General features: G+C 38.7%; 1 protein-coding gene across 4 annotated transcripts in view; it reads left to right on the top strand.

Moving 5' to 3' along the window:
• The window catches only part of LOC132115919 (rho GTPase-activating protein 21), a 130,636-nt gene that overhangs the window by 59,997 nt on the left and 54,194 nt on the right, over window positions 1–16,445 (top strand). For 2 of the 4 annotated variants that reach the window (XM_059524349.1, XM_059524348.1), the window contains exons 1-2: window positions 9,223–9,529; window positions 12,498–12,683. In XM_059524349.1, coding sequence (XP_059380332.1) covers window positions 9,248–9,529; window positions 12,498–12,683 — 468 coding nt within the window. In that variant the 5' untranslated portion in view covers window positions 9,223–9,247. Of the gene's footprint in view, window positions 1–9,222; window positions 9,530–12,497; window positions 12,684–16,445 lie in introns of those variants that run through there. The other 2 variants (XM_059524351.1, XM_059524350.1) reach the window with 1 other exon arrangement.

Raw genomic sequence — 16,445 nt, 5'->3', positions numbered from 1 at the left:
CTGGGACGATTTTGCACGAACTATTTCCCAGTACCATTTAAAGGGTTGCATTCACACCAACAGTGTGTACTAAGAAGTGCATTAAGCTTATTTAAAAAAGCTTTTAGTTGATTGGGCTTAAGTTTACTTTGGACTTTTTGTTTGTTTAATTTTATTTGTATATTAATGTGGTTGTACCTTGTAAAGCACTTTGTGATTGTATCTGTGAAAAGCGCTCTAGAAATAAACTTTACTTACTTATGTGCGGCATTCAACAACGGAAACAAAGAAAAACAACGTTAACAACAGGAGAATGGAGGACGCTGTGATCGGTGCTGTGTTTTTGTTGTGTATCGCGGGTTTCACAATAATGGACATGGAATGCCGACGTATACTTAAATCGATTGAAAGAATGGAAAGGTGGACTACGAATCTCCAATGACAACTGGCAGTGCTACTTTTGCGACAAGTGCCTGCACTTCAACATCCGTCCATCTATCGCTGTTCATCATACTTGCGAATAAGTTGATTAAATATTTACAGTATGTTTACACAGTGTTTTAAATCATTGCGGGTGAGGGTGAGTCGAAAATCGGGTAGATCTGGTACTATGAAAGGGTTACCGCAGTGCGTAAGGCCCTATAGACTTTTTTCCAAAGCAACTTACATTGCACCCAAGCTAAGTATTTTAACAAAAACGTAACAAAAAAGTGTTCCCTGCTGCCCTAGTCTTTTAGTTTGTGCCCACTGCTATGTTCATCTGATTAGAAAAGCCATTGTTATGATTGTCAAAAGTTTAGAGATAGTCTAGTTCAAGTCTAGTTCAGTTTGTAATCATATATTAGTCTTTTGTATGTGTTCAGTACATATTATAGAAGTCTGCTACTGATTTATAAAAGTAGCAGGCAGACAATAGCTCAGAGGGCTTTAAACTGTTGATCATTTTACATGCAGTGATTCTGCGGTTAGAATGCTCACCTGCTACAGGAAGAGCTTTAATGAAACACTGCTGTCTGAAGATGATTTAGTTCAGTGCTGTCAGCTGCTCTGGTATAACCTCCACATTTGAATTGTTCTGCTAAACATCTCCTTTTCAGTTCCACAGAAGAAAAGGGCATATGGGTTTGGAATGACAATCAGTCAATACGCTTAAAGGTCAACAGGTCTACTGAAGTGACACACCCGTGATGCCATAAGGCTTTAACACTCTGTATTTCAAAAGATTATCAGTGCATTGTGGTTTCTTTGAAGTGGATGCCTGTGAGCCTTTGAAATGTGCAAAAATGCTTTTATCCATTTAATTGTTGAAATGCACCAACTATTGTTGACTCCCTGATTTTGTTTGTCCTTAGAGACCTTCCAACTAACATATTAGATGTGGTGTATTTGATCATTAAAAAACAACTTCATTTGTGTTTTGCATATGAACAAATGGACATTAGGATGAGTAATGATGACAAAATTTACCGTATTTTCGGACTATAAGTCGCACCTGAGTATAAGTCGCATCAGTCCAAAAAAACGTCATGATGAGGAACAAAACATATATAAGTTGCACTGGACTATAAGTCGCATTTATTTAGAACCAAGAGAAACATTACCGTCTACAGCCGCGACAGGGCGCTCTATGTCTTCAGTGTAGAATTTTTAGGACTGACTGTTCACACTGGCATTTAGGTGATACATTCAGATCATTGTTTGTTTAGATATTTGCTTCAGATATTTCAAAAATTTTTAATTTGTTTGAAACCTTCCAAATTATTCAAAATGATAGTTTTTTTTTTCCATAGCAGCAGGGAGTTCCTTTCCGAGGGAACTTCTAAGTGTGTCCTCTAGGATCACTGGTTGTATGTGTGTGTGTGTGTGTGTGTGTGTGTGTGTGTGTGTGTGGTGTGGTGTGGTGTGGTGAAGTTTGTAGACAGTGTTTGCATGAGTGTGTTCACCTTTCGCGGGAATATCGATGCATTCGGAAATCAAGCGCCTGAGTGAAGTGTGCTTGGCTCCTGCGGGAGCTAAATTCATGCTGCATGTTGTGGTTGTGATGAGAATTATATGCCTATTGCCCGTGATTCGTGGTTGATGGGCAGAACTGGAAAGGATAATCAGTAATTTTTAATTACTATCAGTAATTTCCTATTGTTTATATAAGGAATTGCGTAATGTCGATATCTGTCTGCTTTGTTAGACGGATGATATCAGATACACATTATACTGCACTTCAGGAGCCCATTTTTCTGTGTAAGACATTTTCTTTCAGTCAGGGTTGTATGACTCTCTGTGCTCAAGTGTTGGCTCGCGAGCCTTCTTGATGCTTGGCCCTGAACTATGTTGATGCTCTTGTACCCACAGTTGGGTGTGGTTGAGTTTAATGCTCTCTGGGGCTAGAGGCAAGACTTGAAGGAGAAAAGCCTTAATTCACCCTGACGCCAACATCCCTCCACCTGATCGAGGTTAGGCAGGAGCCTCCTGTTCTTGCCTTGCAATCACTCGTGCTGGACATATGAGGTTTTTTGGTTAATTTAAATTTTTCATAGAACTACCTGGAGTTTTGTAAATAGCTCAGAGTAATCATATCATCTCCATAAGAATGATATGATTGCTAGAACAAATTTAACCAGATTTTTGAAAAGGTCCTGTTCACACATGATCTCTTAATCATAATTTACCTGTAATTTACTAGTAAAGACTGTAACTTATGTGTGAAAGGGGCTAAACTCTTCCTCTGCATATGCTATGAATTTGAATTGCCCCTTCAATGCCAATGTTATGTAGCGATCGCTAGAGGATGCAGTGTCTCATTCCCTTCTCAGGGAACCATGGTTATACATATGTAAACTGAAACGTTCCTCATCCTTTATTTCTATGAAATAACCTCCATGAACACACAGTGTATGGCTTCAGCCAGCTGGAATATATTTTTATGTTGATTTCTTATGATTTTCACCCACATTAAAATGCATTTTGAACTATGACTGCTCTCTTTTTAGATATATATGTAGTTGAACTGGAATGCTTTTTGTGTGGATTGAAACCCATTGGGATGAATACCAACCAATACCGCAGCATGCCTTCTTTTTTTGGGCTGATATATTCAGCGGGGATCAAACAGTGCCCTCTTTGAGTTCCCTCTCACCCTGATCCTCACAAACAAGGACGCCTCACATGGCAGGATGAGTTATTTTTGTGATATGCTTACCATACGCAATAGTATGAGTGAGTGCTTGTGTATGTCTAAAGGAATGTATGTGGTAATGAGATGCCATGCCAATGTAGAGGAATGAAGACGAGCATGCCATCATTGGTTTTGTTTTTACATTTCTGAAAGCTCTCTGTGTGTTTTGCACAAAATAGCCCAGAACACACTTGTGGGATATGGAAAGTGTTTGTGCATGTGATTTATTGAATGAATGATTGATTCCTCAGAGGAAGTGCAGCTTAATATCGTTGTTTTCTTTGTGCTGTGTGTGATTTTGGTACATAGTTTTAATTTTGGGATGCTGATCTATCAGTTCACTTGTCTGAGTGCTCTTCAGCCAGGATCGGCTGCTGTGGGGATTGGGGAGCAGGTCTTAAAGCAATTCTTTGCATCTGCTGCAGGTCTGTGGCTGGAGGTCACATGACCCATTTTCATGACATGTTTTGCAACATAAATGGAAATATTTTGAAGAATGGTTATGCTGTTATCCACTCAGTATTTACACATCTTTAATGAGATAGTTCACATAAAAATTAATAATCTCCCTCAAGCCACCCTTGTATATGACCTGTACTGTATATATGACTTTCTTATTTCAGACAAATACAATTTGAATAATATATAAAAAAATGTCCTGGCTCTTCTAAAATTCATAATAGCGAGAATGGCTGTTGAGAGATTTCATTAGGGAAATAGAAGTCCAATAAAGAGCATTCATCCAGCATAAAAAGTACTCCACTTGGCTCCAGGGGTTAATAAAGGACTCTTGAATTTAATCAGTGCGTTTGTGTAAGAAAAATATGCATATTCTACCCTCTACAGACACCTTGGCAATTGAATCGCCATTGGCTAGCGATTTTTTTTTTTGTTTACTCGCCAGACTGAGATTATCCAGATATCATATTATAATGCTTGACTGGCTGATGTTAAGAGTGTAATTTCAAGTATTTAAAAAGCTGTGCCATTTTAAAAACATATTCAGTATTATACAGTATGTGCGTGTGCGTGTGTGTGTGTGTATATATAAATAGTGTTCCTGTAGCTCAATTGGTAGAGGAATGCGCTGAAAGCGACTTACAGTGCATTCAGGCTATCAATTTTTACCTATCATGTGTTCCTGGGGAATCGAATCTTATTCTACTAATAAGAACAGTAAAAAATGCACTAAGGATGAACATGTGAGAGAAAGCGATGCGAGTCATGCGCCTTCACACTAGAGTTTAAGGTACGCCAAACACAAACACAAGTGTGCTGCACATCAATGGAGATGAACAGAGAAATATCACAGATCACTTGTATGACAGAGAGTAGGGCTGGACGATTAATCGAAACCGAAATTCAGGTTATTTCGGTTTTTTAATCCTGTTAATACTTCCCCCTTAAAAGCTTACTACCGCGTGTGTAGCCACATGACTCTGCCCCGTCCAGTCATGGCATACGAGCAAAACACGAAGGGGACGCTAGGGCTGTCAAAAAAAATCGAATTTCAAATATTTGTAAAATAAAAATAAAAAAATCCACATTTTTCCATTCGAATTGTAGGCATCCGTTAAGAAGGCAGCTTTAAGGCCCGCCTCGGGTATACTTCACATTCCGCATTCTGTTCTGTCTCACACAGCTTCATCCGCACAGCTTGCATAATGCGGACGAGCTCGACGAGCAGTACCACTTCTGTCATCATTCACCTCGTGCATGCGCTGTTGACAGCCACGCACCCCGTCCGCGGGCAGGCACTTTGAGACCGCGTGGACGGATGCGTGGCTGTCCGCGAGCCCTCTTGATGACGAAAATTACATAATGTGGACAGTGCGCAGATGCGGATGGTCAAATTATACTTTGGCCTTTATCAGTGGCGCACGAGATGCGATGACAATATAAAAGTGTCATTGCATTAGAATGTTTTTTGTTAACCTATACAGTTGAAGCACCTAGATGCACCGGTGCTGCGATGTTCAATCAAAATATTGCGGAAAGAAAGAATGCGGAGAAGATCTTGTTTACGTCAAAACTGAAACCAAGCCATTCACACAGAACGCATATTTCACGAATTTTCTAGAGAGGGACGTCTTCTATTACCCTTGCACTTGCATCTCACACAATAGAGATGCAAGTTTAGAAAGCAATGTAAAATTAAGGTGGGTTCAGTTGTTTTCAAAAACATATATTGAGACTTTATGGTAGGTTTTCCCCATCTTACTGCATCTCATGTTTAAATGAAAAATGTACTCTGTGTTATTGGCTTTCACCCCTTTAAATTAAACTATGCATGCACACATGGTGCTGTTTTGTTTATAGTTTATAGTTCTTTAAGCTATATATAATGGGTTTATAATCATTATTTTAAATATTATGCACTTTTTTCACAGTCATATTTCCTTATGCTTTGAATAAACGTGCATTAGTAATATTTTGCCCAATGCGCCCTCTTGTGGCCTAAGGCCTGGTTCACACCGGACGCCGAAGCGATGCCGAAGCGGCGTTGAACGGAGCCCGCTTCCTTTCGGCGCCCATGTTAACCTATGGTGTCGTTCACACCAGTTCACGCCGTGAAGCGCCAGTTTTGGCGTCTGGTCTATTTTTTGAGCGAGCCGCGAGCGATCCGCGTCAATTCCGGCAGGAAGTCACACCAAGAAACACGAGACAATCCGATCAATTGTCAAAATATAAGCAATTTTCAAATTAAAATACCGCGAGTGACAAATGCGATTATATTGGTGTATCTAAACAGACTACAAAGATGAAAAACACAAAACACACACGCATGCACATGGTTAACTTCATAACTTCTTGGTTACAGAAACATGGTGTATTCATTTTATGAGGTTATTTACTTACCCATGATGTGCTTTGAATAAACAACAACTGAGCAGAAGCGCTTGTCGACCGCCGCGAAGAATACCCATCTGGTGTGAACATGCAGGTGCCAGACCGCGCGTGATTTTCCGTTCCACGCCGCTTCCGCGTCGCTTCGGCGTCCGGTGTGAACCAGGCCTAATAAGAAGCCAAAAGCTTTTCTTTACACTAACTAAAATTATGCATTTTAAATTTAAATATAATTCGAATTTGGATAATATTTAATTGCCATTTTGACAGCCCTAGTTCGCACAGCTGCATTGTGGCACGAACTCTCATATAAACAGTAGCTGTGAAGATCGCCGGCACAGAGGAACGCAGAAACTAGTTGTCAGCGCTGTCCTGTGATTTATCGCTAAAGTAGCTTAGAATTTCAAAACTTATTATAGCATATTTTTCTACTTTTGAAGGAACTAAGCTATTTACAACCCACAGCTTCACAATAATATAGAGACTGTATGACTAATTCACACACGCAATCACTCGTACTGGTACTGTGCTAATTTATCTTTATCTGATCTTTATTTAATCTATATATTTATTTTATCTATATACACCGAGCAGTAATCTGTAAGAAATGTTACAAACATAGATAAAATAACTGCTGATAGTGAGCTATGATGTCAGATCGCTCTTTCAATAGGAAAAAATATCTCACCTTTAATAGTCAATCATATTTACAGTACAAACCTTGTCAGTGAACTATGAGGGCAAAAAAACAAAACAGAAACAAAATAATCGTTCATTAATCGTAATCGAGGTAAAATCTTCACTTAATCGAGGTTTTGATTTTAGGCCATAATCGTCCAGCCCTAACAGAGAGTGAAACTCTGAACCACTCAGTCAGAGATTGTTAGGCAAGTAAAAATAATTCTGTGCCAAACTTATAATTAGCCTCCAACTCAAACACTGGCAAGCAAAATCTGAGAATTTATTAGCCATTGGCTAATATTAGACATCATTTAGTTGCCAGAGTAAAGATTTAGTCGCATATGCGAGTGATTTACTCGCAGTGTAGAGGATGGATATTTAAAACTTGATAAACCATAATCTCTAGCTTCCGCTAACTGTTATACACCTGTAAACAAGAGAGTTGCATATCAGCAGATGACGTAGGACATCGTAAGCTCTAGTGAGAAGTAACGAATGTGGAAGCCATTTGAAGTATGTTTTATGATGCAATGGAGAACAATCAAATAAGAAACATTGTAAGAAGAGAAAGGCATTTTGTCCAACACAGGCAGATGATTGTGCTTGCGGTACACTGGTTTAGGGCTGCAACTAACGATTATTTTGATAATCGATTAATCTGTCGATTATTTTTACGATTAATCGATTAATCGGTTTATGTACTTATATTTTAGTTTTTTCCATTTTTCCCCCAAAGTAAATTATTAATAAAGGGTCTTTATCATTCAGCATAGATTTTTAAGAGATTTTAATAATTTTGCATTGTCATATCCTCATCACAAATATACCTGGAGTTGTTTTATTATGTGTTAGTGATCCCTTGTCAAACTCTTCTGCAATCAAAACACTGACCCATACTCTAGCAAATTTCACAAGGAGATTTCAAATAATGTTTTCACCATGGCAGTCCTTAGAGCTCCTAAAGTAGTTTAACATCCTGAACAAAGCTTATTAAGGAATCTTTCAGAACATATTTTATCTTTCAGAACATATTTCTTACGAAGAATAAGGATAAAACAGAATAAAATTTCAGTGCGTTGTATTTTATTATTTACTGGGAAACAGCTTTATAGCTTATGCTGTGAAATTGTAAACAATCCTTCGAATAAAGTGCCAATGGCATGAAACCTGAATGGAACTCACAATTTAAAGTAAAATCCATCAGAAGGTTGTCCAGAAAAAACGGACACACAAAAAACCTGCTGTGTGAAAAAGAGCAGTGAATACTTAGAAAAAAAGTGCATTTCAAATATCTTTAAACATTTACCTCTCTCATTCAGTCATAATTAGGCTGCACGACTGAATTATGAACTGGTAAACGACAAACTGATCACAGAACATGTTTGTAAAGCTTTAAATGTTAACTGTTAAAAAGCAATGTTATCAGCTTTTACAACTAAACATTTGCAAACAACATTGTACTGGAGAATCTGCACAAATAAAAGGCTTAGGGGCCGTTCACATATCGCGCCTAAAACGCTAGGCGCACCCATAGACTGTGCGCACCGCTTTCTCCTCCTTTCCAAAGCACTCGTGCAGAAGCGCCCCTGAGGCGTCTGCCTTTGCTAAGCAACCATGACGTGCTCTCTCCTTGAAGACGCGGAAATTTCAGCAAAGGATAAATGGATTTGCAGCTCTAAAAATCGCTTGCAGTAGCTCTGCTACTAAATTTATTTCAAAATGGAAATCCATATACAGCTATGATCAGCTGTTCCTTCATCTTGGCTGAGCTTTTAACGTTGTTACGGGAAAGGATGAAGCTGATTATTTAGTTCTTGTCACATGACCCGCGGTGCGCTTGCTGCATTCTGAAAAGTTGAAATGTTTTTAACTCGATGCGGTGTGCACGCGCCTGGAAAAACGGGTGCGTCGCGACCGCGTCGCTTCCATTATGAGCGCGCATACTGCGCGCCTACATTGGAAATAACTAACATGAGCGCGCAAAAGACGCGATATGTGAACGGTCCCTTAAACAGTTCAGTAGTGCAGAGTTTACAGGTTAATCTTCTTTTTTGAAGGCTCAAAATAAAGTACTTCCACATCCTGCTGAATGCTGCAGAGACGCCGTTCGGGAAGCACGTGACATAAAACGAGGCCAGCTATTGGCTATTCGCTACTTCTCCTGTTGTACTGGCTGAGTAAATCCTCCGGTGGCTCATTACTGCCACACTTTGTCACCGCAGATTTGAAATATGCACGAAATAAGCCGCTTACGGCAAATAAATTATTTAGCAACGAATCGATGACTAAATTAGTTGACAACTATTTTAATAATCGATTTTAATCGATTAAATCGATTCGTTGTTTCAGCTCTACACTGGTTTGAGCTCTGATGTTCTCTTTCCCTGCTTCACTCTCTCCCTGACGTGATCCGTGTCTCAATGGAAACCTCATGCATGTGTGTACTCTTTCCCACTCCAGAAAAAAGAGAAAGAGAGAGAGGGAGGGATCGCAAAGAGCGAGAAAGAATCAGATCATCAGAATATCAGCAGAGGAAAGCAGTCATAGCAGGGACCAGCAGGCTTTGCCATGCTTACTCAGAGGAATGGGGCGTGTACTGACTGTGTTCTGGTCGGGAAGGACGGCTCAGAACAGATGGATGTACCGGGGTGTTCCTGCACAATTGGGGACTGTCCCTGGGATTGTCTGACAGGTGTGGACGGCTGTTTATCGGACACTTCCTGCCTTTGGTTCCAGCTCCTGGCCAGGGCATACTGGGGGGATGTGGAACTGGGGCTTTGGGAGGCCCAGAAGAGCGTCTCTTGGCAAAAATTGAAGAAGACATCTCCGAGTAACTGCATGCGGTCTTGGGTAAGGATCTGTGGATCTGCTGTAGGTTAAGAGTAGCAGAACTAAACAGGAGAATACGGGTTCATTATGACAGTCTGGTGCTACAGCGGGATGGATGGTTTTCACATTGGCAGAGGCTCCCGGCGGCGTATTGAGTTACTTGGGGCTGAAGGGGGCGAGGAGGTGGCTCTCATAAATGCTTTGTGCATCACTGACGTCCAGGGTGGTTGGTTATTTCTCCTACATTGAGCCAACATGTAACATATTTTTCACAGCAAGAAGACTGTGTGTGCATGTGCCCTGGTTTCACGTTTCCGTTATTGTTCCTATGTAAGCAACCTTCCCAGTGGAGCAAACTTGGGATTGAACAGACTTTGGATGGGTAATTGCTCACGTTTTTAACCTAAACACAGTGGATAATTGTTTCACTTGGAGAACAGTGTTGTGGCTAAGTTGTTTTTATGCTTGGAAAAGTGTTTGTGTTTGGGAAATCAAGATATTTCTGTGTTTGCAGGGAGCTCCACTGTGGCTAAAGAGTGACTCATGCTTGCCATAACTACAGGACGCACATGCATATTTGTGCATTTTGTCATGACAACATTTGCAAGAAAATGTTATTGCTTAAAGGTTGCTCCGCCATATCTCAGGAGACTTCTCTGAAATGGATTTAAGTTTTTCATTTAGCTAACTATCAACCTTGTCTCAAATGTTTCTCCTTATGTTCCTCAAGAAAAATAAAAAATAAACAATTGAGACAGTTGTTCACGGTAGGGGAATAGAGCTAGAAAATGAATCCTTTGGTCTTTGAAGAATTTGATGAAAAACTTTTGAGTTCATTTTGAGAAGTTTTTGGTATGAGTTTGAGACCATGTTGAGATTTCTAATGAATGTCATATTGCTAGGGTCTTTTAAGATAAATATGAATAAACATGTGACCTCTGAAATGTCAATGTAATTGCATTGCTTTCTAGATAAACAAAAGAGATCCACCAGATTGGAAGGCTGATCCATAGCTTGGCTGAATTTGTCATGCCAACCTTTCTAGTATTACAAGTACCAATGTAACTGGAACTTAAAAAAAAAAAAAACAGATGCACGTGCTAGTGAAATCAGAGCATGTGATGTGATCTTAAATGTAACCAGTGACCAATGGGATTGTGTGTATTATTCATGCTCTTTGATGGACTGGATGGTTTGTATGATGCTGTTTCTGGTAAGAAGGAGTCTCACACAGGGCAGCCATTCACTTCTCTTGGACTTTCCACCATTTAGATGAGAGCTTTTTCTAGATGTATAATTTAACAGGTTAAATTTAGCATTGGAAACAGGGTTGTGTGCCCACCACATAGAGAATATGACTGGTTAATGGTAGGGAAATGAAAAATGAAAGGCAGTGGAATGTTATGTTATAGTGGGTGTTTTTGGAAAACCATGTGTATGATTCAAGGTAGCATTCACAGGTGGACCTTCACATAACTGTATAATTATACGTAAAGATTCCATTTAAAAAAATAAAAACTGTTCGGAAGTTTAGCTCAAGAATATGTTGTGTGAAGAAATCTGGTCTAATATCTGTGTAAATAGAAAAAGAAGGATGTGTAAAATCATACAGAAATCACTATGCACAAGATGCATATTGCTCACTACACTACATTCTAGTATGCAAGTTTGCCATCCCAAACTTCTCTAACCATTTCTTTGTGAGATTTTGTACTTTGTCCAACACTGGATGTAAGTGATTTAAACCCTGGTGATGTCATTTTCAGGCTCAGTTATGTAAAAGCCCAGCCCAGACTCTAGAGACATCCACAGCTGTCTGTACCTGAGCCCAGCCACAAGCTAAAATACATCCATTCCCTTATAATATATCAATCTCTTGCAGGGCTAGACCACAGTCTGGTCTGTTTGGCAGCCAGAGTGACCCAGAGTCAGTGTGGTGTTGTCAAAGCCCACCACAAACATAAACCCTGTGGTGGAATGGGATTCTACTGTCATTATTTCATAGTGTAATTGACACACGTTTCCTAGGAGGATACGGAGGATGGACTGACGTCACCAGCCCAGATGCTACAGTGTGACATAACCCGAAGAACGTTAGTGATATGGGTGTCAAAAAACAAAAAACAAAAATGTGTCGGGATGTATGTGGTATGTTCATACAGTATGTGTTGTTCATTGAACATAGGAAAGAAATGTCTCAGTTGACTCAGAGAATTTTGTGTGACCGTCATTGTCATGGCAGATATTTGAGAAGTGTAAAATCATGTCAGTGATGCTTTATAAACACTCACAGGATACACGGTTTCAATACCTTCTGCCCTTAAGAGAAACCCATTGTTTTCAGATACCATATGAATAACATGAAAACAGGGCACAGGAGCTCTTTTCCAAAAACTGGTGAGCTGCCTTGCTGATTATTAAGGCAATATTTTAACCATCTAACAGTGTGCTGAGAAATTAAACACACGGGGACTTTAATTAATATTGAGTCAGATATTAGCATTTTGCTAAGCTAATGATTTGGTACACTAATATGCATAAACATACACAGTTAAAACACATTTCAATGTTTTTTTTTTTATCAATCCTTACAAAAACCATGACCAGTTGCTAGTGCTAAAGAAATTTATTTTGAACTCTAATGAACTTCCTGAATGGTAGCTTGTTTCCTGGGTCTCATGGTTTGTTCATGAATAACAGTTTATCAGCATATCCTGGTCATAATGCAGTTCACTGCCTGTAAACATAATTTAGTACACCAAGAGTCTCAATGTGAGTGCTGATGTGCCAGGTTAAAAAGGCAAATGTTTTGCTGCTGTTCCTTTCAGATAGAGAGTGCTTTGTGCAATGTTGAGATCCTTTCAGTACTTTTTCACTCTTACCATGTCGGTTTTGGGCCAAACAGATTAGGAAAGACCCTCTGGAGATCATACTCTTTAAATTCTGAGTATCTGAATGACTAATTAACAGGGTTTGTTTTCTTTCTCAGGCTAAACAAAAGGATGGTTGTGAGCATAGCGAGGCATCGGCTCTGTCTCCAGCCGCTGAAGAGGAGACCTTCTCATGGCCGGGGCCTAAAACCTTGCACCTACGCCGTACATCTCATGGCTTCGGCTTCACGCTCCGTCACTTCATTGTGTACCCACCCGAGTCTGCCGTGCAATCTTCTCTCAAGGTCAGCCTACAGCAAACATACAAAGAAGTGCAGTCCAGATAATTGGGTCAATTGGTTTTGTCAGTTTACTTCCTCTCTAAACTTAATTTAGCTTCAGAGACTTGCTTAAATCTAAATACTTACCTTTAGTGCTTTTCCTCATACACTAATAGGGAAATTTATAATGTTTGCATCTCAATCAGGGAAAAAATAACATCTACCAGGCCTCATAACACCTTATAGTGCTGTTGTATGTGTTTCTCAGCTTTTCTCAATGTACTCGACTGTGGGTTGTAGAAATAAGTATCTCAGCATATTTTACTGCAGTGTTAAAGCCGTGCAGTTTCAAAAGTGCCATTTCTGTCAGCTTATTCAATTTTTATGGGATCCTATAGGAAACTCTCGTCAGCTGCTGTCAAGCCTGTTGTAAACTATATGCCACATTATAAGATACTCTTGGAAGCAGTGAAGCACTGAAATCTATTTTATTATTGAAACCAAAACATTTTAAATTAGTCGAAAAAGGAAAATAAAGTGCATTTAATAATTGGTTAATAAATCAAAAATATTTAATAATCAGCACTCAAATAAAATTAAGTTGTATAACAGAAATTCCACATAAGGCAATTTTTATATCAATGATTTAATGAAATAGTTATGATTCTACTCCAATTCATTGAAATATAAACTGACTGTAATAAAAGATTGATTTCATGACATATTTATATTGTATTAAATAACGACATCACTGTAATGAATATGTAATATAGTGCATGCATTTTGCAAATACTACTGTTATTTAACTAACGAGTTATGGACATTTAAATGCTTTCCTGAGGATTAATGTGGCTTAATAAATCTATCAAATCTCATTAAAGAGTGTAAAATCATTTGAATTTTGAAAAACTTTGAAATGGTAAGAAATTGACAAAATTTTAAAACTGAAGCTTTGTTTCATATCAGAAGTAGCTATGAACAAAGCTTATTTTAATAATTGGATGGCCTGTGCATTACGATTAATGTTTAGTGAAGTTTGTTTTCATGCATCAGCTGGATTTAAGAATCTTCATTGGTTCATCAAAATGAAAGTAAATTAAAATTGAGAAATCAGTATTGTCAATCCAGTCCCAATGTACACAGTTTTGGTCAAAACCAAAAATGTTTTTTTGGTTAAATATTTTCTGTTGCCAATATTTTCGTGCATCATTTGTAGGTAATTAGTTTCTAAGTTAAAAATTCTGGTTCACTTTATTATGAAAGAAACAATCAGACCTACATGTAATGTGGCCAAGCACTTTTTTCATTGAACATAATCTTTACTTAATATCCTAATGATTTTTGGCATAAAAGGAAAATATATAATTTTGACCCATTCAATCCATTTTTTGGCTATTTCTACAAATATACCTATATATTCTACAAATAGTGTTACTTATGACTGTTTTTGTTGGTCCAGGGTCAAATTTATATTATTTAAATAATAAATGCAAGTTGCATCAGGTCAGCCATTTTTGTTTGTAGTATGCATCAGACAGTGAATGAACTGTAGGTGTTCTATGGGTATGGGCTCAAAAGATGAGTCACATCTTGACAGACACTTGTCACACACAAACTTGACAGTAGGCTGCCAAGTCTCCTCTTCTGATGGCATACCTGTGGATCATTAACACAAGCTGCACAAATTTGAGTCTTATCTGGTTGTCTGGATTTCCACAATTATTGTATATGTGGTAGCACAGATGTACGTGGAAAAAGTTCCCAGGCTGCTAGAATAAGCAATGCCAAGGAAGAACTAATCCCTGTATTTGCCAGGTTTGCCTAGATAGAGGCATCGAATCAAAGATGTTCAGAATTTGAGACACCTATTGAAACACAGTTTATCCTTGAGCCCTCTGTGTTTCAGATTTTCAGATTGTTCTGCTCCTAAACATAAATGGATGTTTAACATGTTGGTCAGAAGGCTGTTTTTCTGGACACACAAAGCTATGAAGTTGACCTGACTTTATAGCAATATTTAAAAAAACGACATGATCCCCATAAAGAGATTAATCTCTGTTCTCTCACCATCACCAGTCTGTGATATTGGAGCATTTAGATAATGCTGTAACCATCAGCTGCTTCAGATACTGCTTCCTTAGAGATTAGTTACTGTTAGCAAACCTGTGATTCACAGTAATCTGTTTGACATATAAAAGTGAGATTACTTTTTCTTGCTACATTAAACAGCTTTTGTAACACATTTAGCTTCAGTAGTGTTTCCAAGTAAAACAAACTGTTGGGTGGCTGGACTTGATCCATCCAATTAGATTTGATTGGATTAGGATTTTTATTATTATTGTTATTATACTTTTTAAACAAATTTTCATTGTTCAAATGAATAATTTCATGATGATCATGTGACAATAAAGACTGGAGTAATGACTGCTGAAGATTCAGCTTTCCCATCCCAGGAGTACATTATTTTTTTATATTAAATTGTAATAATATATTTCACAATATTTTCTTCACTTTAGTTTCATCAAATAATTCCAGCCTTGATGAGCCTAAAGATAATTCTTTCAAAAACATAAAACATCTTTGTGGCCCCAAAACAGTAGTACAGTTTTAATGTATGAATTAGTGTTGTCACGATACTAGAATTTCTAACTTCGATACGATTCCTTGAAAAATATCGATATTCTATACCATTTTCGATACCACGTATAGATAAAAAGTCTAGAACATATATTTTACATTAACAAAAATGTCCTGAGGTAGTGCACTTGTTCAAAAGCCTCTCAGATTGCATTACATTCAAAAACCAATAAAGTGCAAGTAAAAAAAAAAGTGCAATCTTTTAGTGAAAGTGAAAGTGAAAGTGAAGTGACATTCAGCCAAGTATGGTGACCCATACTCAGAATTTGTGCTCTGCATTTAACCCATCCGAAATGCACACACACAGAGCAGTGAACACACACACACACACACTGTGAGCACACACCCGGAGCAGTGGGCAGCCATTTATGCTGCGGCGCCCGGGGAGCAGTTGGGGGTTCGATGCCTTGCTCAAGAGCACCTAAGTCGTGGTATTGAAGGTGGAGAGAGAACTGTACATGCACTCCCCCCACCCACAATTCCTGCCAGCCCGGGACTCGAACTCACAACCTTTTGATTGGGAGTCCGACTCTCTAACCATTAGGCCACGAATCCCCAATTTGTATTTCCAAGTAAAATCAAATCACAATGTCAACAAAAGATACTTAAACTTCAAGCAAAAACAAAATCAGTGCAATCTTTTGCATCAAGTATCAAATTAGTAAACAAAATAATTAAATGGAATCTGTTGCTGCAGTTTTATGCAGATTTTCTCTACATAGGTGAGTGAGATTGACACCCATTACTGTATCCTACAGTTGTTTTGAGCTAGGTACACCAGCATGTCAATGTGCTCCTCTGTAAGTCGTGCCCTTCTTGCACTGCAAATGAGCCCTGATGTACTAAATACACGCTCTGAAGCTGAACTTGAAGCAGAGATACACAGATACTTCTTAGCAAACTGGGCAAGGTGAGGTAAAGTTGTCTCATGTGTCCTCCACCATGTGAGTGGGTCCTCTCCTGCACTGATTTCAGGCATCTTTTCATATACTGAAAACTCATTTTTGAGTTCTGTTTCTGCACCCTCATCTTCTCTGGATGATGAACCCTCTCCATGTTCACTCTTTTTCCCCCCCTGTATGTTTGCTAACAGACTCTTCAGATCTGATTTAGTTTTGAGCATTGCTCATCGGTCATAAAAGCTGGAGT

This window comes from Carassius carassius, chromosome 35 (genome assembly GCF_963082965.1).
Source record: "Carassius carassius chromosome 35, fCarCar2.1, whole genome shotgun sequence".
Lineage (NCBI taxonomy): Eukaryota > Metazoa > Chordata > Actinopteri > Cypriniformes > Cyprinidae > Carassius > Carassius carassius.
Note: the sequence above shows the minus strand (reverse complement) of the source record. Positions and strands in the feature narration are given on the sequence as shown.